This window comes from Rhineura floridana, chromosome 10, assembly GCF_030035675.1.
Source record: "Rhineura floridana isolate rRhiFlo1 chromosome 10, rRhiFlo1.hap2, whole genome shotgun sequence".
In the NCBI taxonomy this organism is placed as follows: domain Eukaryota; kingdom Metazoa; phylum Chordata; class Lepidosauria; order Squamata; family Rhineuridae; genus Rhineura; species Rhineura floridana.
In genome coordinates, this window is record NC_084489.1 from 35,204,045 (window position 1) to 35,228,563 (window position 24,519).

The 24,519-nt window shown below is 37.8% G+C and overlaps 1 protein-coding gene across 6 annotated transcripts in view; it reads left to right on the forward strand.

Moving 5' to 3' along the window:
• TBC1D5 (TBC1 domain family member 5) overlaps window positions 1–24,519 on the forward strand; it is a 741,088-nt gene that overhangs the window by 651,684 nt on the left and 64,885 nt on the right. For 5 of the 6 annotated variants that reach the window (XM_061587418.1, XM_061587415.1, XM_061587416.1 and 2 more), the window contains 2 exons: window positions 1,075–1,217; window positions 10,791–10,897. In XM_061587418.1, the coding sequence (XP_061443402.1) occupies window positions 1,075–1,217; window positions 10,791–10,897 (250 nt within the window). The remainder of the gene's footprint in view (window positions 1–1,074; window positions 1,218–10,790; window positions 10,898–24,519) is intronic. The other variant, XM_061587420.1, reaches the window with a different exon arrangement.

Below are 24,519 nucleotides of genomic sequence, written 5' to 3' on the forward strand. Positions count from 1 at the left end.
CATTTTAAGCTTAAATTTAATTTTAATTTTAAACTTAACTGTAATTGTAATTTTATTTTAATTTGTATTCTAATCTTGTTTTTAAACATGTTTTATAATCGTATGCTGTAATCCACACTTGTTTGTATTTTAAATGTGGTTTTATCTTGTTGTAAACCACCCTGAGAGCTTGTTGCTATAGGGCGGTTTAAAAGTGTAATTAAATAAATAAATAAATAGGCTTCCTGCAGAGCCTGAGTAATGTTTGCGACACTGAAAGGTAATCATTTCCTGTAGGCTAGTCACTGAGGGGTAATTTTTCATTATTGGGTAAAACACCTTGCACAGAATGTTGTTAGAATTAATTGTGCAAAATTAGCTTTGCTCTGTGTTTCTCTCACATCCCCTACTATAACACCTCTTCAGATTTTATAAGTAGATATTCATAGGGAGTCAAAGGTGGGGAAACAGTGAGATTGCATGTTTAAAAATATATATTGTTGTATGTTTTTCTGTATGGTATGTAAAGAGTTTATTAACCTTAGCATGCCCACAGTAAAATAAGCCATTGTTGAAAGTTGTTCCATCTTACACCTAGTGTGGCTTAATCAGATTACAATTACACTTAATCAGATTACAATTACAACTAAATCTTTAAAGTAAAATTTATAATCTCAGTGCCCAGTGGTTTGTCTTAATGCTGTTTTAACATTACGAGCTCAGTTCAGATGTCTAAGTCCTTTTAAAACAGATGGAAGGCACTGTCCATTACAGTCTGACCAATTCCACGGAACCCTGTTATGGCTGAGCTCCTCTGTAGAATTTTTTAGATTTGTCTTGCAACTGCTTCTTTCATTTACGTATAAGAGTGAAAGGATATGTAAATTGTTGAAAAGCTTTTCCAAGAAATTATCTCTTCAACGTTAGAGAATTGGAGCTTTTAAATACTTTCTGTAACCAGGTTAAGATAATGTAGCATATCCTAAATATATTAGTAAAAATATCTTACAAGTTAGTATGTTAATATCTTGTAAACTATTAATTCCTGATCTGTACAGTTCAGCTTTTGATATGTTCTGCTGGATTTCTTTGTAGGCGATGGGTAAGGCTTCTATTTGGACGAGAATTTCCCCTCCAGGACCTTCTTGTTGTTTGGGATGCTTTATTTGCTGACAGCATCACTCTCAATCTAGTTGACTACATTTTCTTAGCCATGTTGCTATATATTAGAGATGCCTGTGAGTATTATATTATGTTTACATATATCCTACATTTTTAAAATATGCATTACATTTCTAATTGAAATAAAATTTAAAAATTCATTTCAATTGAATGTTCTTGGTAGCAAATTGTTTATAATATATAAGAAAGCAATAACATAGTTAAAACCATATTTTGGGTTCTTTGGACGTTCTTGGTCCTGCTATGCCTCTTTTGAAACACAGAAGTGTAAATTGTGTTACATAAAACAAAATGGCCAAGGTAAGTGTAGAGCACCACCTTCTGTCAGATATAGTGCATTGAGTAAAACTATAGATTCATTACTGACATTTTATGGACTTCTAAAATATATTAGGAGCATTTTTTTAAAAAAGAAAAAAGTTATCTTCTATGGTGTATGTCTTTTAAATTCTTTTAAATATGTCATGTGAGCACTCAAATTAATTTAATTTTTATTAGATGCTCATAAACTAAATTGAACACACATTCATGGGAATGTTTAGAACAAAACTTTGATTTTTACATATATATAATACATTATGTGAAGATTTGCCCTAAAGAAAAATCTTTATTAAGCAAATGGAAAGTAGAGAATGTTTGGGAAGATAAAAGGTAAATGAAATACATTTGTAATAAAACTGCCAATTTATCCTAATTATGTAAAAGACATGTTCAAAAGCACAAAAAGGTAAATTAAGCAAATTATGGTTATCAATAACCAGGCCTTCCAGTAGGTTGTATTTTAAAGTCAGCCCCCCCTTCCAGGGCAATATTTTTTTATGAATCTGGTAGCATTCCAACTTTGAAAGTCTATAAAGTATTTGTGAATAAGTCTATAAAGATTTTGTGTACATTAGCTAACTTGCAGGAATCATACAGAAGTCTCCAGCACACCTGTGGGTACTATTTGAGAGCCAAAACAATTATTCACACTTGATTCTTTGATAGACGCAGTTGCCTCGAATGCTCCATTCCCAATGCTGAAAGATCTTGAGGTTGGCTCCAAAAATGCATTTGGATTGAAATTCATGAAACTATTTGAAAATGGGCTTTTTCCAGTTTATTTTTTGTTTGTTTGTTTTGTTCTTTCTAGAGCACATTGAATTGATAACACATTTTTATGACCACAAGAATTTAGAAACTTAAGTGTTCCCTTTTTTTTTCTGTTTTACAGCTCAGCCCTAGACTTTTCTACACAACTGAAGTGCAGCATAAGGTTTTAGCACTGTCATAAGGGAAAAATTGCAGCTTGAATCCTACACACACACAGGGTTAGCAGGTGGCAGCAGCTGTAGGTGCCTAAGTGAGGCAGCTGCCATGTGCAAGGGACTTTCTGGGCTTTTTTGTGCCCTTTGGGGTTCCCTCCATACATAGGTGCTGGAGCCAGAATGGGCTGGATCAAGCCCTTATTACTTTGAGATTTATAATCTGATTCTCCAAAAGGAACCTGAAAGCAGTTCAGAGGAATCATGTAAATATAAACATATAAATATCAGCATTAAATATAATACTGTTGGTGCAAAAACAATACATCCAGTATAAGGAGAACCTGCAACAAAAGGTTACAGTGTATCTTCACCTTCTAACAGTAGTGATCCTGTTCAGGGTTCCAGCCATACCCACCTCCAGGATACTCCATCCCACCACCACCACCCGCTTTCAGGTTTTACTGATTTTATTCCCATTGACAGTCAATACTCCATGGCTACTGAGCATGATTAGTCCTCATTGAGCTGTTTCTTGCAGGAGGAGGGAGGTTGTTCCCTTAAAAAATAATATATTTGCACTGATATCTCCAGCTTATTTCTCAGTGCCTCCATTTTTGTTGGCATTAACTAACTGTATTTGTTAATAGAGGAAGTGGATTTTTTAAACTACCAGAACTACAGAATAAATCAAATTATAAAAAAACCTACTGCATTTCATGGGACCATGTGATCAGACAGGCTGCAAATATAGGCCATGATCCAAAGTATCATAAGGATTTTTCTGTGAGCCCAAGAAGGCCTTTTAGATTTCTTTTAATAGTATGCTATGAGGCAAAGTGGCCTTACATAAACTCTTTCCTAGAGCCTAAGCACCTCTACAAATCCTAATAAATAAAAAGGAAAGTCAGGTTTGGATTTTTATGTGAATAAGAAGATGTGTCTTTCTAGGATATTTTTCTGAAATCATTATTTCAAAAAATGTATTGAAAACTTTCCTTTTGAAACATTGGCTTGGATGCAGAATTTCTTTCCACCAGGAGAAGCATTCCCTGAGCAGAGTTCAGGGAACTTCTACCAGTGGGAGGGGAGGAGGCAAGGCACCCTCTGAAAATCTGCTTTAGAGGGTTCAGAAACCCTCCAGAGCAGGGGCAGCACTGCGAGGAGGAGATGAACTGATGAAATTCACCACCTTCCCCCTTCTGCCAGCAGGATTCCTCAGCTAAATCAGAAGACTTCTGTAGATTGAAGCAGCCCTTCTGTTCATGGATGACTAAATATTATAAATGCAAAAGTACTACAAAGTTGTAAAGTAAATCGAACAATGACAATGCTAAGTATGAACTAAGACATATTTTAGTTAACTGTTTACATAGGCCACTAATAGTGTTATTTTTAGAGTATTTCTTCATGTGTCTTATGAATGCAGCATTGAACTTTGCTGTTTCTGCTATACATGTCTAGTTTTTCTTAATAAATGCTAATTTTTCATGTAGTGATTGCATAGGCTGAATTCACATATAATGTCAAATCATGGTCTGTTGCTACAGGAAATAATCCTGATAAGTATCAGCCTTGCATGATCCATTCTCCCTCTCCCTTTTCCACTCATGAAATGCAAAATAGGATTTACGATGCTAGTTTGACTTCAAGTGCAAAATATGTTCAGATATTGAGGCAAATTACAGTTGGCTGCTTAATAGTGTCAAACCAATGGTTGGCATTAGGTGCCAATGCAGGCAATCAGTTAAGTTACTACATCCTATTCTTTTGATTGTAATTTTTAAACTAGTGTTAATATTGAATTTTTACATTATGGTGTAGTAGTAGTAGTAATAGACAATTGGAAGTGATGGGAGGACCTTTAATAGAATTTATAAGGTAGATAGTCAAAATAGGTCATTAACAGAGGCTCAAGATAATCCAAAAAATTGTCATGCTTTTCACCCTGAAGCTGCCATTTTGTGATCTAGCTTTTAATACTTCAGATAAAATATGTCTAGCCTTTTGAATCTGTGGAAAAAACAAACGTCACTTTCCTGTTGCTATTCAGTGGGGAACACAATATATATGAACATGATGAACTTCATAAAAATAACCTAAATATTCACTTCATCTGACAAGGTGATAATACTATTATGTGCAAAAAATACTACCTGCAAGGTTGCCTCATATTGGCATGTAATATTTCAGAATCATAATCATAATCATCCTGTTAGCTGGAGTACATGAAACATTGCAAGATCTTATACCATCGCAGCAGAAAGATTTTTGTCACATGAGTAGCTGAATGCTCCATTGGAGCATAACAATGGATAATAGAGCATTGGTGCAGGACAATGGAAGTAGTATCAGTTATAATTATTGTTCCGCTCCCTTCAGGGGCATTCTTAATCAGAAAAGAAGTGATGGGTGGAATAATAATCTCCCTGATAGTGCCTTCAGAATGTGCACAGCAGCAAATGTCCCAAAGTCCACTCACAGATTAAAATAAGAAAATAGAAGGGGGTCATGGAGGTGGAAGATAGGCCTTCCTTGGATTACAGTGACCTCTGTTCACTTTGTTATCATATTTTTATACTTTGCTCAGATAACTGGAAAGTTCTTTCCTGGTCTTGAAATCTGCAGTAAAGTTCTATCAACTATAAGGATTAAAGTAGAATCACAAACAATAACAACATACCCAGTGAGAGTTAGAACTGGGGCCACCACAATGCACTTGTCCCAGCTGGAAGGTACCTGGTGCTTTTACTTTGGATGTCCTGTTTGAATAAAGACCTGGACAGATAATGTAGGGGTGCACAAAAATTCCTGTGCTTCCCCAAATGTGATCAAGCCTTTGTGAGCATTCCAGGTGATGGCTCACAATAGTTGGAGGACTTTACCCCCATTCCATTTGAACATGTGCAAAGCCCTCACTTCTGTGTCTGCCCTAAGGCTCTTCTCCTCCTTGGAGGTGGAGGAGCAGAGGTTCCTAGTTCCTGGTAAGGTAAAATTCCCATTGGGAAGGCATTCAAGGCCTTCCCTTAGTGGCATTTATGCACAGTGTCCTTTTTTTCATTGGGGTATTGGGACTATAAGTTCCAGTGTCTTGAGGCCTTTTCAGTAATAATTGTTTGTAGAACATGTATGTGCTCAATTTTTATACTCTATAATCATATAAATGTATTTATGAGGTGCACAAAATACAAAATTTAAAACCAATAAAAATAAAAATTAATACATATAACATAATAAAAAGTAGTATGTTCACTGGGGACAAAATTCTTGCAAAGGATGCTGGAACTTGTAATTCTAGTTCAGTCCACAATGGGGAAATGTATTTGTTCTCCATCTGTTAATAGCTGATCTTTCAGAGTGGTAGCACCTATGCTTTGGAACTCTCTGCAAGGGTACATCATAGATAGGTATTCTCGCTATACTGTTTTAAACACCTGCTAAAACCGGTTTCATTCCAACAAGCCTATTTAGATTTAATTTAGTGTTTGTTTTTAAATTATTAATACCAGTTGTTTTATGTACACTGCTTTGAGGTCTATTTTTTAATTAAGCAATTTATAAATGTTTCCAAATAAAATGAATGATGTTCCACCAGAACAGAGTTGCTGCCTCTACCTTTCCCCTCTCCAAACTAAGGTGCTGGGAAGAGGCCCTAGGGCAGGGAAAGAAGGAAGCAGCAGTCTCAGAGGTGGATCATAGCAAGTAGGGTTGTGTTCACACTGTTCCTGTTTTCAGTTATTTGCAATACCCTTGATCAAGTGTTGGAGAGATCCTTACGTAAAGCCCAATGCAGTCTAATCCACTTGATGTCTAGTTCTGATTAGAGGATTAAGGATCAAGCAGATCAGCCTTGCATATAAGATCCTGATTCCAACATGACATGTGGCATGTGGATGTTGAGTGAATCTGCGAATTAGAGCCAACAAACACGATTCTAGTTCCTCACTGGTAGGTAAAGGAAAGTTTGACTATGGTTTATGTTTTAGTAAAATAACGCAGATGAGCAAGAAACAGGCTGGAGTCCAGATCTGACCTTCCAGCATACGTTTAGTAGTCCATCATGTTCCACGCCAGTATTTCCTAAATGGAACATTGGCTTGAATTGACATGGCAAAAAAACAAATAAGGCAGAATGGTTATCTTGTAATGAGCAAGGGACAGCACAGCAGTTAGGAAACAACCAGTCTGGCACATTTTTGTGTTTAGCACCATATTCTGACCAAATTGGACAGATCTGTTAAGAAATGTTATACTTTTCTGTTTTTTTCTTGTTGACAACCATTTTGCAATCAGTAATTTCATGTAAAGCATCATTTTCTTGCTTGCCCCTTTAACTACTCCAAAACTTTGAGGGATAAATAGGAGTCTTTTTTTTTTTAGTTTTAAAACATAATTACCAAAGGTATTAAACCCTCCATAGAGTTTCAGTAAGGACAAGTTAGTGCAGTGGCTGCTTAGCACCTGATTTGACACTCCTGGGCAGAACCTGTTTCTTTACCAAAGATGGTGGTCACCAGATTGGACAAAGCTGCTAACTAAACAAGTGTTTTGGAGAAGTGTGCTCTGTGTGTATTTATGATGGGGGAGGGGAGAGAGAGAGGTGCCTTGCACTTTGCAAAGGGCTTCTCTGTGGCTGTGTATGAAAAATTTTATATGTGTGTGTAGTTGGGGGAACACTGAGTTATATCAGTGTGTAACAAGATACATATTTTTAAATTTGGATAACCAGTTGCCAGTTGGGTTCTTGTAACAAGGAATGATAGCATGATAGCTTCAATTGCATAGATTCTATGTATGTACCTATTCCCGTCAACAGACAAATCTGGGATGTAGGCCACATTCACACCATGTATCCTGAACATCCTGAGCTATAGTGCCCCTTAATTTGCAAAGAAAGAGGATTAAGGCTGGAAAACCAAACTGAAGTATGGATTTATGGAGGCTAATTTGTAAGCAAGTACTATAGGTGAAACTAGAATAAGACTAGCAAAGGTGGAGCCCTCCAGTTGTTGTGGATTACACTCCCACCATTCTTAGCTAACATGGCCAGTGGTCAGGGATTATGAGAGTTGTAGCCCACAGTATCTGGAGGGATAAACATTGAATACCTTATATGTGAGCTGTTCATGCTTTTGGTGCATAATTGTTAAGTGACTTAATTCTTCTCTTAATCTGATTTTTTTTTTAATTCCGTATGGAGTGGAGATTGCAAATGATGTCTATATGCCATGTCTCTAGAACCACATATGGTAGTAATCCCAGATCAGTTAATCAAGAATTAAAGTCTTCTATATTTTTCATATTATTCCTCATCACCACCACTACTTTTGTTATGATGATTTGAACCTCCTAGAAATATAATTGCTCACTTATCAGCTGGGTGTCTTTTTCCTCAGAAAGAACTTCTTTGTTCAAATAAGTAGAAAGGGTTATAATTTAAAAAAAATAAAACCACCCTATATTTTTGGGGTTTTGGCTATATCAAATAACTGATATGAATGGGAAATTATTCTACTATCTTAATGTGCCAACGTCTCTGTACTGATGTTACAACATACTGAGTTTCTGCCAGTTTGAATTCAAAAAGGTTCCCTTCTTCTGCCGTGAAGATGAGATAGAAGTATAAGAAAGTATTATATGAAGGTGTGTCTGTCTTCATCTTACACCTATGAGGAGAATCTCTATCACTCAAAATAATAATAAAAAAAGAACAGTTTTCATAAAGACAGACTACAAGCTACTGTATTCTCTGGGGAAGATCATTTCTAGAAGCCACTCAACAAAAAACATCTCTGAAGTTTTAATATTATCAGTATTTTCTCATGCTGAGAAAGACTTAACAGCTGGCAATCTTCTCTTTTTGCTTTCTGTTCAGGTATTGATGAAAGAATCGTTCCTTCTGTGCTTGCTTGCTTTACAATACAAACTGTAGCTCATGTTTTGTTCTCTTAGGAGAAATAGGCTTATATTTGCATTTAACACAGTATGCCTTGAAATACTGTAAGCTGTAAGCATTTCAAGGAGACAAATATTTCCTCCCCCCACATGAAAAGATATTTTGCAATCACCAAATGTGGCAAACAAAAAGTACAAAAATTTTCTGTCTAGAGCAGGTGATAGGGCACCACTTATTCAAAATAATGCTGGAACTGATACCTCCAGAATGTGGTATTCTGGCAACTTTTTAATAAGGGGAATAAATAAAATGGAGAAATAAATAGGTGCAAGATCATTTGTCCATGCAAGGATCTGCCAAGCCACTTTCTTGGTGAGGTTGTACACATGGCTTCACATAAAACTAGAATAATACCAATTGCTGCCTGAGTTTTAAATGACTACAGGCACTTCAGAAACAGCTTGAGGCATTTTTCTCCTGTTGCTGAGCTCTTTTGGCAGCCAGCCTTTACCTGTGCCACTCTCACCTATTTAAACTGACAACATTGTGGAATACTATTTATTTATTTACAGTACATATTGCATAGTGGTGGTTCAAAAATGGCAACAACAAAGTAATGGAGGTTCCCCCATCACATCTTTATTTCAGTGGCTCTTCCATGAGAGGATAAGGAAATTGCACGTGTCAAAAACCAGGATTTCCTGTCCTCTCAGCTTCCTTTTCTTTTCATACAATCCTAAACACACTTAGAATTGTTCTATAAGCAATGAAACATTAACCTTTTCTAACTTGCACATATCAGGGTTTAAATCTTCACTGTATCCATTTATGCACATTTTCATTCTTTTTTATTTAGAAAGGACATTTTAGAAACAATTTCAGTATTGAGGCTGCAGTCCTAAACTCACCTACCAGAAACTTTCTGCAAAGTAAACATTTCATAGGCAGATGACTTAAGCAAAATTTCTATGTGATACAGAATATCTCTTGATACTTCCACAATAGCTATGTTTGTCAGCTGCAAAAGAGTTGTTTGAGGACCCCCTCCCTCTTTAAGATAATAGGTTGTTTGGGGTTGCATAATAGATAGTTTTCTTTGCTTCTGTTAGTTGCATTTGTATAACATCTATAACTGCAAATACCTACAATCAATATTTTAATATTAAGTATTGAATCAAATCACTCCTAGTCTTATTTCCAAGAGAAATACAAATAAGAAAGTCTAAAATCTGGCTCAGTTGGAATGTGAAAAAGTACATTTGAAGAAAATACATTAAATGTTGTTTCACAAAATTCATTTAGGACAAACTAACTACTAAAGCATTGTTGTTTATTTTAAGGAAGTATAAAGAATCCTTATCATAACTGCCTTATAGTGTGTTAACATTTGATTTGATTGGTTCTGTGTAATGCGTGGTCCCATCTATTATACTCGGCAGAAAGAATTCTTGACTGAGCCCATTGTATTGCATTCATTATGCTAACTTCAAGGAGAAAAGAAAAAAGCAGGTATCTGAACATGAACAAGAAAAACAAAAGGAAAGAAAAAGAAACAGGCAGAACAGATAAAAAATGAGTAGGATAAGTGAGTGCTTTACAAATGAAAGCAGATGTATAAAATTACAAGCTGTCGGATCAGCAACGGAAATGAAGATGATAAAGTGGCTCCCTACACAGATTATAATTATTCATTTTGCCCAGTCCTGCATCTTTTCCTCATAAACCTCTGCAGGGAGAGATGGGAAGGTACTGAAGGAGATGAAATTTACTCACATGAAAGCTGGGGGGGGGGGAGAATCAGTCTAGTAAAACTCTTAAGGCCATAAAGCAGTCAATGTATTTGGGATTTCATTTTTATCAGAATGAGTTTTGTCTGCACCAAGAACATTTCTCACAAAGGCTTTTAATTAATAAAATGATATTTATAAAACTGAAGTCCTCAAAACAGTAACATTGTTACACCTAAAATATATTTATTTTAGTAAAAATGTATGTGTATGGTGGATAATATAAGAATAGTCAATGGACACTGTTTTGACATTCTCTAGTAGATGAACTGCCAGGATTTAGGTGGTGCTAAAGAAATGAAATAGTTTACATAGTCCTACCTGAAAAGATTTCTTCAAGATTTCTTTCATTTCACTCATAGTTAAATTCAACTCCTCCCCCCAAAACAGGTCAGTTCTATGTTTAGTAGACTGAGGTTAGGTAATAGAAATCTTAACACATTTTATTAAAATATGTAACAAGCTTTTAAGAGGGAACAATATGTGGCTGCATGTGTGCACTATATGCTGTTTGTAGAATTAAAGGATAAGGGAAAGGAAACAAAATTTGTAAATCAGTCTTAGTTCCTCCACCATTTGAGGTTAACTATTTAGTGATTATAATTGTTCTTCCAGAACACTACAAATTGTGCTAAGATATATTACTTTCATGCTAAACTGGTGTGTGAGAAAAATACCAGTCATATTTCCTATTATTTTTAGTGATATCAAGTAATTATCAGACCTGCTTGGGACTTCTGATGCATTATCCTCCTATTGGAGATGTCCATTCATTGATCTTGAGAGCTCTTTTTCTCAGAGATCCAAAGGTAAGTTGCTTAGAAATCTTTATAGTTCTGGAACATCCCAACTGTTCTTAAAAGATGAACAGTCATGTTCCTCATTTAATGTACAAGGAGACAGAGATTTAATAATGAAGGGAAATATGTAAAAGCAAAATGGAGAAGTGCCTGACTCAAACTTGTATAGAACTCATATCTTTTGATCTAGACCATTGTCTAATTAGCTTGGGGTAGTAAAGCAATAGATCTGCAATAGTGATTGGTCACGAAGGGCTGGTCAAAATGAATGCCTGGAAGAAGGAGTAAGTGCATCAAGTTTTGTGTTTTTTTTTAATTTGGAAGCATATGCCCTACTTTGTATCTCCAGAAAATTAAAACAAAAGCATCAAAACAGGAAATCTGACAATCTCAGGCAGCAATGCTTTCACATGACAAGCATAGCCCCTCCCTTTCACATTACATTTTGATAAGGATATAGCAGAAGGGCACCCTTTGAATCCAGCCCTGCTTATTTAATGTCCCAATGTGGTTTTAGTTTTTTTCTTATAGTTTATTGTATTTAAATATTCAATAGAGATCCCTCAAAGGTTGCCAGACGTGGAGCCATATACAGGCGCTGAAAGGTTATGTTTGTGTGTCAGAGAAGATGGGGGAATTGCAAAGTCCCAAATTCTTCTCCAGTTGAGATTAAAATCGGGGACACAGAAAAATGCCTGGCCCAACCACCTTGCATCTACTCATCCAGCCCTTAAAGCCTGCAACCAGAAGAAATCCTGCTGGGATTAACTCCTGGTGGAAGCCTTTTCAGTCAGAGTTTATGAGGTCTTCCAAAGACTTTATTATTTCCATGTGCAAATACATCCTTCCAACACCCAGGAGAAGCTTAACTAAGATTTTCCTGAATAAACAAAGCAGAAAAACAGCTAAGAATTGTGTGACTTGCACTGTCTTACCCTGCATGCCTGTCAAAACTCCTGGCAGGTGGGTTCACCTTCAAGGAGTTGCATCCACCAGTAGCTTGTTAGTTTATATGCATTTATAGCTGCCTTTCATCATGCAATCTCAGGGTGGTTTGATACAGCTTAAAACAAGCAAGCCATGTTGTGCATAACAATGCTAAACCATAAATAAGTTTATTCAAACAGCAAGTACAACCAGCAGCAACACTGCAGATGGATACTATGAGGTCATCCTCCATATCAAAAGGTGTGTCTTGGCCTGTTTACAAAAAGTATTCAATGCCTGGGCCAGATGCACATCAGAGAGGAGGGCATTCCAGAACCTGGGAACCCCCACAGAGAAGATTCTCTAACACACACAGGGTGGTGGAACTGCCAGCAGGATCTCCCCTGCAGATCTTAACACATGGACAAGTCTATATGGGAGGAGGCACTTCACATATTTGGGGACAAATCATTTAAGGCTTTATATGCTTTTCCCCTGAAATTTCTTTAGCAACTCCAAAATAAAACCTGTTCCTTTTGAACTTGGCTTGATCCTTTGCCCCTCTAAGAGAGGATGAATTGGCTTCACAGCCTCCTTCTACCTGCAAGTGGACCTGAGCTGGCCATCCAAGTCTCCAAGGTGATGTACTGCACTTATTGCCCATTAATTAGTATCCATTGACATTTATAAACCACTTAATATTTTTAAGCGGTGTACAACTCAAAAGTAGTAAAGAATATCATTAAAGCAAAAATACAACCTGAAACCAGTAAAGCATATAAAAACAGGAATTCAGAGAATTCATACAAATAAAAACAGGGTCCAATCCTATGGGTGAGGGAAAGCCTGGGAAAAAACTCCCATTTTCAGGTCACCAGCCTGTGACATTCTGTAGGGTGCAGTACCATGAGTAGAATTTTCCCAGATCCAGGGTGGCGAACCTTTGATGCTCCAGATATTGCCAGCCTACAGCTCCCATCAGTTCCTACAAGCATGTCCAATGGCTAGTGATGATGAGTTGTAGTTCTGCAACATCTGGAGGGCAAGAGGTTACCCACCTTGATCTAAGAATCATCGCAAGCACCTTGTCCCAATTATTAGGCCACATCAACTGTAACCCATCCCAAGAAGTTGTGCAGACGTTGCACTGGACACCTCATTGGGGACTACAGTAGATATGGATGGGGCATCAAGACTGCTAAGGAGGCGAGCAACTTAACCCTCAAAGTGCCCTGCAAACAATTCACAGTGGGCCTCCGAAGGGTCTAAAACACCATTTCCTGGAGTTGATGGCAACAGACCTCTGACAATACAGAAAAGCTCCACTGGACAGCTACTTGAGGATGTGATAGAGGCAGAGAAATGGGCCTTCTTCGCCTCCCTCACCATCACACAGTAGGCACAGTTATGATGTTTTACTCGTGCCCAATCAGCCTCCCAGGATGACTTTCACCACTTGCGCTCTAGCTGTCGTCCAGCCTGTTTCATTCCCTGTAGCTCACTGGTGTACCAAAGTGCAAACTGGGTTCCACAATGCCAGAGAGAGCACTCAGGGGCAACCATGTCAAGAGCCCGATGTGCCTCCCTGTTCCACAGCGTGACAAGGGCTTCAGCAGGGTCACCTGCTTTATCTTCTAGGACTCCCTTAGGGCATTCAGGAATCCAGTGGATTCCATTAGTCTCCGGGGGCAGACCGTCTTAATCTGTCCACCACCCCTGTAGGGAAGGATCGGAGCCATAAGTCTAAACTTTACCAGGAAGTGGTCTGACCATGACAATGGGGTGACATCCACCCCCCATCTCCAGACCACCCCTTCTGGAGCAAAAACCAAGTCAAGGGTGTGCGCTGCCCTATGCATGAGACTGGTGACAACTTGAGACAGCCCCATAGTCACCATGGAGGCCATGAAGTCCCGAGCTGGAACACTACAGGCCGCCTCAGAATGGACATTGAAACCACCCAGGACTATCGTTCTGGGCTCCTCCAATACCGCAGCCAAGATGGCCTCTGCCAGCTCAGTCAGAGAAGCTGCTGGGCAGCAGGGTGGACGGTACACCAGCAGCAACCCTAGCTTCCTGTCTCCTTGGCCCAACACCAGGTGCAGGCCCTCACAGCCAGCTCCAAGACAGAGTGGTTTCCTGGTGACAGAGATGGAAGTTCTGAAGACCACAGCAACTCCTCCCCCCTGGCCTTGCAGCCTGTGCTGGTGTTGCACCGAGTATCCAGGTGGGCAAAGCTGGGTCAGATCAATTCCTCCCAACCCACCCAGGTCTCGGTAATGCACTATCAAATCGTGGATGAGTGTGGTCTTATTGTGTACTGATGTGGCACAAGGACTTCTTCTGGCTGTACAATGGAACATCTCTTCCTTCTCACACACCATCCCTGTGTCCCCTAACTCTATTCTGAAGCTTCCCCCAACCCTCCAGAGCAGATTTTGGGAGCTTGTGGGGAGAGGAGAGAGAAAGGATGTTCTGTTGCACAAATGGAAATCCTTGGCATAACAGAACTTCTTGGTTGGATACTACCCAATATATTTAAGATATTGTGCTCAACATTTGGGGAAGGTTAATTATTTTCCTTGTTCTTTGGCCAGTAACATAATTTGTTCAAACTGACAATTTGTTAAAAATGTTAAATGTCAGTAAAGATTCACTGAAGTTTATCATAAAATGAATGTTAGAAGGTAGCAGCTTATCAGATGTATACAGATAAGTACAATTTGAGCACCAAATGGTCTTTCAGGTAACCTGTGACCAAGTAATGTCTTAAGGGAAGCTCTGAAAAACAAAACAGCATGATTCATGATGACACTGGGTGGTATCTAATAGTGGCTTTGGACTAGTAGTAGTACTTCTATTTGTGTAAGGTGGGACAACTGGTAGGGCCCATCCCATGCATTTTAACTTACACTATATTTAATGGGGCTTACTCCAAGGTAAACGTGCATAGGATTGCAGTCCTAATGTAGTCTCAGACATGTTTTCATGATTTTCCCTAGGGATGAAAAAAATGACTGTCCCAGTTTCCAGATATCTCTTAGTACCTTTAGGGATTTTGGCAGAGCAGTCCCTAAGGAAGCATCTTCATTCCACAAAAAAGTCTACAGTGCAACCTAGGATCTAGCCAGTCCAGCAGTGCAACATGTTATGTGTCTTACTGAACTTGGAGATTAGAAATTTTTATAGAAGTATTACTAAGCACAAATGGCTGCAAAAATGCCATCAATGCCAAAGCTTGTCTTCTCCCTTTACACACCTATATTTCCTACCAGTGATCATCTTCATTTCTTTGTTCAAAACAAAATGTGCATCATTAATATATTTTTGCCTGACTTGTTCCATTTCACCAGAATAATTTGCTCATTTTAGGACTATCCCTAAATTTGCTTTCCTTCCTCGTACAGTTTGTATAGAACAGGCGTGGCACAAGGTAGATCAGGATCTAATGGTATATCTCTAGTTTGCAAGAGTTTTTCCAACTTCCACAACAAACTGTCTTTTCCCCACTAAATTAGGCTACTGAAATGAAGAAAGCAAGAGGTAACCAGCAATGGACTTTTTTTGTGAAAGGACTGTAAGCTCAGCTCCGTTCTGCCACTGAAAACAATTGTTTTAGTTTATGTGCTCAGACGCGTCATGTTCTTCAACTGGTTGCGGCCTACTGCCGAAATAAACACAGACACCGTTCATTGGGTTAAATCATGGGCCACTTTATTAAACAGAGTCAATTATAATAAATGAAGCTGCAGAGGGAAAATCAAGTGCGGGAGAATTCTGCTGATCCAGGCAAAGCCTGCTTGCAGCTATAGGGCAACCAAAACCTTGCCTGAGCCTGGGGCTGCCCTGTGCCCTGAAGATGTGTAGGGGGTCCAACCCGCATCACCGCCCCCCGGAGCCCTGAAACTCCGAGCGGATGAGGCACGTTGGCCCCCAAAGTGGCCCATGTTCGCACCAGCATGCTGCGCGCACGTACACCCCCCCAAGATGGTGGCTCGGCTTCGGCTGCAGCCGCAAACACGCCCCTTCGCCCGGTAAGTCCCGGATGCGGAATGGGGATGTTGTTTGTACCTGGCACTGATTAGTAGATTTTGGGGTTCTTGTAAACAACAAACCAAATCTGTGAAGCCGACATTTCCCCACCCTGGTGTAGAGAGTGAATCTTACTGGGAATCTGACTTTTTCAAAAGTAGAATTGTACACCTCCTTGATAGAAAACCAGTTGAGAACCATATGTAAGCTGCCCTGAGCTTGTCAAAGAAAAAACAGAGTATAAGTGAAATAAATATACTTTAAACCCTAGAAATAAAAAAGGATCTCAAACTCTGCAAAAATTAAAATATCAGTGTCTGAATAAACCCTCCAGTATTATCAACTTTATCCAAAGTATAATTATATAAGTATATGCATGGAGGTTTTGAGGTTTTTTATGTAAATAGAGGTAAAATGCCTGATTTGATTAAATTTATTTCTTGGCAATCTAATAATTCTTCATAAAGTTCTTTTATATAGCTTGACTTACTTTTTGATATTATTCAGTTCATTTATGAATTGCTTCCTTTGAGGCATCTCGAAGCAATTTATAATAGCATAAAACTTATTTAAATTATTACATATATAAAAACACTTAAAACAATTGCATATATAAATAATTTCAAAACAAAAAAATACATATAAAGTAATTTTAAAACAACAGCAATTATATATATAAAATAAATTTTAAATCTCCACATTGAAAAGTTGTTGAAAGAGGAAAGTCTTCAGCAAGTGCTTAAAAGACAATAGAAATGGTACTTGTCTAATATAAAACTGGAGGAAGGTGCCACCAGACTAAAGGCCTGATTTCGACATTGTCGTGATAGACTTCCTGATAAGATGGTTTGATGACCTTCTGCAGAATGCAGTGATTGATTGGGTGCATCAGGGCTGAGTCAATATTTTAGGTATTCTGCTCCCAAGCTGCATAGGGCTTTGTACACTAGTACCAGCACCTTGAACTTAGACCCAATAGTTAATTGGCAACCACTCTTATCAAATATGTTTTGATAAACCCTTTCTTTTCAGAAGTAGGCAGTTTTTTAAAAAAACATACTGGAAGAACCACTTTGAGGTCCTTAACACAATCCTAACCTTCATGTCTTTAGTATGAAATTGCTATAGTCTCCAAATTCCTAATAGAAATATATTCCAAATGTCCAGCACCCTTGTTCAGAAAAAAAAGTATTTCCTTGATGTGAAAAGGACAGTATGCTGAGTGCAAAACTGTACTTTTTGAGAAACCTTTTCTTTTTTCCAAAAGCATCTAGAGTAGGTACTTGCTGTATTTTTCCCATCCAGCAGTTCCTATTTTTTGTGTGTGCACCGCCACCAATGAGAAGTGTTGTTAATTTTCAAAGCAGACATTTTCAGATGGAAAATAGATACATAGGGATGGCAATCGCAAAAATATAACACAATTAAAAAGCAGTTCTAACTAGAGTTGTTCAAATAAAGAAAAATTAAAAACTCAATTAGAAACAAAAGTCATAGAAAATGTGAACATATTGTGTTCCTTAAATAACCAGATGTTCTTTTCTTCCTGAAGGCAGTCAAGCTGAGGAATAAAAGGTTTTTAAACTATTGTTTTAAGTTAACTGTGAATTTTACCCTATAGCAAATAAAATTCTAATACAGCAACATAAGCAAAGTAATTTTCATCTTTTGGTGTTCTTATTTGTTTGTGGTTGTGTTAACCTTATCACTATGACTTATTATGAAGCTAAACTGTTATATAGAACATTACCATTTTAGATGATGTACAAAAAAATTGCCAACTATATTTTGTTTGAGTGCTTACAGTATTTGTCCCAAGTAGGTCTGCCAAAAAAAACCTTTAATGAACTTCCTATCAGTGATGGTAGCTGGAGTGATCTTGAAATAATGCAGTTTAGCTTCAATACCCAGAAACAATATATGATAGTATCATAAAGATAAAGTACTCAAAGTTTCATTCGCTTTTGATTATTCTAAACTGATAAATTTGGGATAGATTTTCAGATGGACAAAGGCTTGAATCTAAAGAATTGTACCAATATTCCATGTAGCCCTAGGGTTTTCCCGGGGGGAAGATCCCTCACACAAAAGCCCCCCAAACATCACTAAAACCTCATCAGTAGCATCCAACAAAGCACAAGGGGATGGAACAAGAAGGAAATCAGCAGTCTCCGTATGCACACGGAAGGGCACAGAGTTATGTGGATCCTAACCCATGGTTTGAAGCTGAGGAATGTTACTTTAGTGTCGAAGCTAAGTATGGAACCAGACACATTATTGAACTAATCCAGGATCAAAGTATATGATATTCATTCTGCTCCAGTGAGTATGCAGATTTGACAATGTTAAGTGGCAGATGCCTCTCCAACACAGGTATTAACACAGGAGCTGAACAGGTGGCTGCCTTGTCCACCCAGCAGAATTCTATTGAATTGTTCAATCAAAACCATGTTTTGTCATATCTAGCTAGTTAGTACAAAATAGGCGATACTGGATATTTGCAAGGAGAAATGAGATTGAAATAGTGAAAGAATAGTCCTACATTGTTGTAGTACAACAACAACAAGTGAAGTATCATGGCCATCTTCCAAATTACTCTGAGTGGGTTTCATCAGTCTCAACGTTTATTTTAGTTTCTACTTTTCTATTCCTACTGATTTAGGTGTTGCTTAAAAGCTGTAAACTTTTTGAAAGCAGATGTTTCAGTGTTTTTGTTTTTCTATGCAACATAAAAGTGATAAAAAGGTGCCATTTGCAACTAATCAAAAGTCTTTAAATCTAACTCTTTCACACTTAGACTTTAGCATTTTTCCATGACCTCAAGGATGGAATATTGAATTATTGACAGGTTAGTTATACTGCCGCAAGAGTGCCTGTATACTATAGCCAACATGGATTTTTCTCATTCCACAAAGTTAAATTGAAAATACCCCCATGCCATTCTACTGCTTCCTATAAGCATTTCAAAACAAAACCATACAGTCCTGAACTCAGAAGTGCTTGTTTAACAACCCACTACGTTTTCATGGCAATACACAAAACACTCAGAGAGAATCGAGAGTTCAAAGTTCAAAACAAGAGGGGAAAAATCCAGACCCCTGTTGGATTTTTTTCTGTCAGTAGTCTTGTAATTTGTTGAAATTCATTAAAAATCAGCCATGTTCACAGAGTGCCTGTAATCCTATTACTGACCTTGCCCCAAATTCTGACCTTCATCTTCTGCAGTTTAAAAGTAAAAAAAAAAAAAGCTTGGCTGATTTTTAATTAAGAAATTTAACATTGAAGTCTGTTATTACGTCAGTCATGCTCAGTAAGAACCAACTGTCAGTGTTCTAAAAGCCAGGCCCACAGCTGTTTGGCTTGGCTAATCAGGGGCCACACCCAGGCCCAATGTAGACAGTCCTGGCTTTCCCCAAAGAATCCTGGGAAGTGTAGTTTGTGAAGGGTGCTGAGAGTTGCTAGGAGACTCCTATTCCCCTGACAGAGTTCCAGTGGCCAGAGTGGTTTAACAGTCGGCCCCTCTTTTGGGGATTGTAGCTCTACGAAGGAAATGCAAGGGAATGGTGGAGCCCCGAAGCTCTCACCATGCAGAAGGGGACCAGAGGGTCCCCCAGCCAGTGCCCCACCTGGCTGCCCTTTGGAACCGGTCCTGAGTATCTTTGAAGCTCTTTCCTAAAGGAGGTATATGTAGCTGATCTTTATTTTTAAATGAACTTTTAAAGTATATTTTTTCAAACTGCATTTCATAATATTTTTCTGATTTTTCTGAAACAATTGTGATTTTTTAACAAAAAAATCCTCATGAAATTTTTTCAGCAAATTTCCCAGAACACACATTTTTGTATGCAATTGTGACTATGTACACATTTTTGTAAGTGTTTTCTCCTAATGCAGTGCATTTCTGTATGCTATTTTTTCACTAATGTATTCATTTTTATGTATTATTTTATTCACTAATGTATTCATTTTATATACATATACCTCCTTTAGGAAAGAGTTTCACTAATGTGCACATTTTCCCCAAATGTATGCATTTTTGTAAATGTTCTTTGGTTGGAGAGGTGCACTGCAACATTTGGATATATGCAAATTTCAAAGGATGGCTTTTCTTTGATTCTTCTATTGCTTCGTAAAATATGAATTTGATGGATTTGGCTTTAAATGTGAACAGAATCAAATTTCTCCTCCATCTCTGCTGGCAGTTGAATTTTCCTTAAATACTGGTGATGGGACAGTCTGTTCCACCACAGCTTGAGGCAACAGGCCACCTTAAAGGGCATAGAGAAGGACCCATAGCACACACAGTTCTGTCTTCTGATACCATACCTTTGACCCCATCTCCCAGTATCTGCCAGTATCTAAGGCACCTGCTTACTCTATCTAATGATATGGTTGTCCCTGGGCAAGTCTTAGCCATTTAAAGGTAGAATGCTTAGGAATGTTAGTGTTCAGAGTGCCACCTAGCTTCACTGGAATTCTGGTCTAATGGCTGGAACTGGAGTATAAAATAGTCAATGCAGGCATTAGCCTATACATACATTGAGAAATGGATAAGAGGAAACATGGTGTTTATAAATACGTAGTACTCAACAAACCTGAGATTTCTTTTGTAATCATGTTTCTAAATACTATTAATATATTGGAACAGAAATATGGGAAACTGTTATTTTATCTCAGTTTAAACAGTAAAAAAAGAAAGCTTTGTTGATATAGTAATTCCTCAGTTAACAAAGTAGATGAGTTCCTGGACATTATTTCTTTAACAGAAACTTTGGTACCAGAGGTAGGAATAACTTGGAAAGACTAGGGATATGTTTCTACACACGCTCATAGATGATGGGGGCAGCTTCAACAAGGCCTTACCTGGCACCCACCTTCCCTCTCCCCCCTTCCCTCTCCCCTCCTTCTCCTCCTCTGAATTGTATTGGATCCTTCCCTCCCCAGCTCTGGGGAGATCTCTTTAATGCAAGAGATCATTTTAATGCAAAGCAAACACACAGGGTGTCAGTTTTACCCTAGCAAAGCAAAGGCATAGGCTTATCAGTTTATTGTTAGTAAAGCAAAGACACAGGCTGGCCAGTTTCACCTTGATACAAAGACACAGGCTTGAAAGTTTGTCCATATCAAAGCAAGGCCGGTCAGTTTCACCTTTAAAAAAGCCTTTGTTAAAAAGGATCTTCCTGGATGATTTGTTAACTGAAGTATTACTGTATGCGATCAAAGTAAAAAGATGAAGGGAGGAGGATGCTACATTTTCTTCCCCTTCTAAGGTATTGAATTGCCACTGATGTGTATAAAAATACTGGTGTACTGCCGATCTGAAAACTTTATTGGTAGTTCACATTACAGTTCATAGTCTCCAACGATGTTGCTTTTTTATTGATTTCCAGCTAGCGAAGCTTCAAGATAGAACAGACTTAGACTTTGTAGTGGCTTTAGACAGCAATGAATATAGAATTTTAGTGACCTGAATGAAAAATGTCCCATTAGAAATATCTTGGGGCTTAGAAATATATTTAATGCATATGTTTAACAAAGGGCTCTGCCCCTACTCGCTTCATTCACCAAGCCTGCCTACCATCACAAAAGACACCCCTTCCCCCAGGTGGCCAAAACCCCTTCCCTTCCATGGGTCACTGAAGCTTCCTCACCCCAAAGGGTCACCAACACTCCCCCTCACAGGTCACCAACACTTCCCCCACCCACCCCCACAGGTCGCCAACACTGTTTCTTCTTCTGAGCATTATTTATGTCTTCAAAACTAAAACTAGAACTGAAATGAAAGGTGGAGGTAAAACTAAATGTTCTTGTGCACATTTGCCAATATCAAAACCTCAAAGAAGCTACTGTTCCGTATCTTTTTCCTTCTCATTTTGAAGGAATGTCATGGCACCATTGATTTGTTCTGTTAAGCACATTGCTATTACAGACTGAACAAAAATCCAAGAAAATAAATAAATGTTGTTCAGTGGATTGAACCTGAATCCTGAGACAGTTACTTTTCCTGATACTCAGTGCCTGGTATAGATGTGTAAGGACCACGTGCCTTGGTAATATTATATCATTTAACACTCATCCAAATTGCATTGCCACACTAGAACCCTGGAGTCAAAGACCTGATTCCCTCAAGCAGCTTCCCACACAGCTGACTGCCTTAACTGCAGCCCCATGAGTGCTGATCCCCATGGCAAGCACTTTATGAGATGTATAATTGAGTGGATATAAAGGTCTATATGTCTGACTTCCCAGGAGGATCCCTACGCCTGTGCAGCCTCTGAGACGGGCTCCCGTCTTGGATGAAACTTATCCAGTTTAAATTCAGTCAGAAGGCTCTTTTCTGACTGGGAATAATTTCTTCCGGTTAAAGAAGAAACGTGAGATTTCCCACATAGCTTTGTTTTGATTGTTGGAGTCTGGAATTCGTCAGAATTGTCTGTCTTCCAGCAGCTCAGACAGAGCGAGGATTTTTATGCTAGCTCAGCTGGATAAGTGACCCGTTTTTTTTTATACGGATTAACAGGCAAACATCCTCCTGTCTACATTCATCATTTTCTTATCTATACAGCTAAAGAGATTTGTCAAAGTAACAGCAATTGAGATAACCTAGGTGAGGTAAGACTTTCCTTTTTTATTCACGGAACTAAGGGGGAAGAAAATATAAATAGCTTATCTTTTTTTTATTGCAAAAAGCTGACATGGAAAATAGCATTCTAAAGATTACAACGGGTGAGAGATTTCTGATTGGAGGAGATAAGAAATCTTTTTGATCTATGGCTGGGACTATTTTTTCTGATCTACTTTTTTTTTTGACGAATCTGCTCATTCTCTCTGCTACTAGCTATTTCGACGCTGTGAACTAAAGCCGTTCTTACACTTTCAGGCAGATAAGAGATAAGGGCTGTCTAGCGTGTGACGTTAGTTTGTTGGAAAAATTAACTCCTTTGTAACTGGTTAAACAAATAAGCTGCTCTTTGTTTGGGACATTGAAAATTGAAGGAGTTTTGTTCCTTTGGCTTTAAGAATGACAATTAAGAAGATCATGGATGTACAAGAAGGGACTTTATCTCTAGACATGTTTCAGAAAATAATGAATGGGATTAACTCAATAAAACAAGAACTGAGAAATAATAGACAAGCGTGGAGAATTGAATTTTACGAAATGAGACAGGAGCTGAAAGAAACTCAGGATTCTATGAGAAAGGAGAATAAAGATAGATCTGGAAAACAAAAAAAAGATGAAAGAGAAATTAAAGGCAAGGTTCAAACTATGGAGATTGGCTTAATTATGGACATGAAAAAAGATTTGGATTTCCTGGCTGTGATGGATCCTGGAGACAAATATTACAGTTTGGAATTCAGCGCTGTCCCTGAAGGAATTGAAGAGATTGGAGATAAAGATATTATCGGTTCAAAAAAATTCTTGGACTGGAAGGATCTGATGGAACTTGAAATGGAGAAAGTTAACAGAATTAATCCCTGTTTTGTGTCAATGGAAAAACCTTCAAGAGATGTACTAGTGTATCATGTGGAAAAGAGGAACAGAGATGCGGCTTTGCAACAATACTTCAGTGATACGTTTGGATTTGATGGCAAGAAAATATCTGTGATGGAGGAAATTCCTATCAGACTTTTATTATATGACTATGACAGCAAGATTTTTGGGTGCGTAAAGATGGAAGATGGAAGATGGACCCAATATGGATAATGACAGAAGAGCGATTTAAAATTACTGGACTTAGTAGATTTGATGAGTTGGATTAATTGGCATGTTTACTTAGAAAAAAAAATTGATTGACATATATCTCAAGGATTGGAAACTTCTCTTTGACTTTTTGTGGAAGATTAAAATGATATGATGTTAATGAGATTTGAAACCAACTAAGATAACTGTTGGAGGAAGGTGATTTTATAATCTATTAAGAGATAGGTTTGTTATATATTATAGATTTATAGCTGAACTATGACAAATCGGAAGTCAATATTCTTTCTTTTTTATATATATATATATATATTTTGTACTGTACTAGTTATTGATTTGTGTTGTTTTCTTTTTGTATTGTTTTGGTTTTGAAAATTGGAATAAAAATTAATTGAAAAAAAAAATAAAGGTCTATATGTCTGATAAATCTCTAAACGCTGACAGTGTTTTTTGGGGGGTGGGGACTTTCATCACATTTGTATCTACAATACCTTTCCTTTCATGAAACTGAGGGTAGATTCCATACAATATTCACCATAAAATAATTTCTTTTCCCATGTAAAACATTTAATTATTCTGCAACTGCTTTTCATGATCATGATCTAGCTATTTATAGAAGCAGATTGTCAATCCAGATCAATTTATTTTAAAGTAGTGTTTAATCCAAATTAAAGATATAATTATTCATTTGCTACCTTTGGAGGGAAAAGGGAACAACTGTTTTAGTACTCTGTACCAAATATGTAGTTTTTCATTGTGGGCTAGCGCTCCATCCTGTATTTATATTTAACAGCTGGAGAGAAGGTTGTATGCACCATCTAGTGGCTATATTTCGCTTAGTCAGAAAAATAATAGTAACCTGAAACTTAGTCATAATTTTCCCTGGTACTTTTAGCTGAGACAAATGATATCTCATTTGGGCTAAATATTTCTGCTTCTGATTTCATGATACAATGACTATTTGTTACCTATG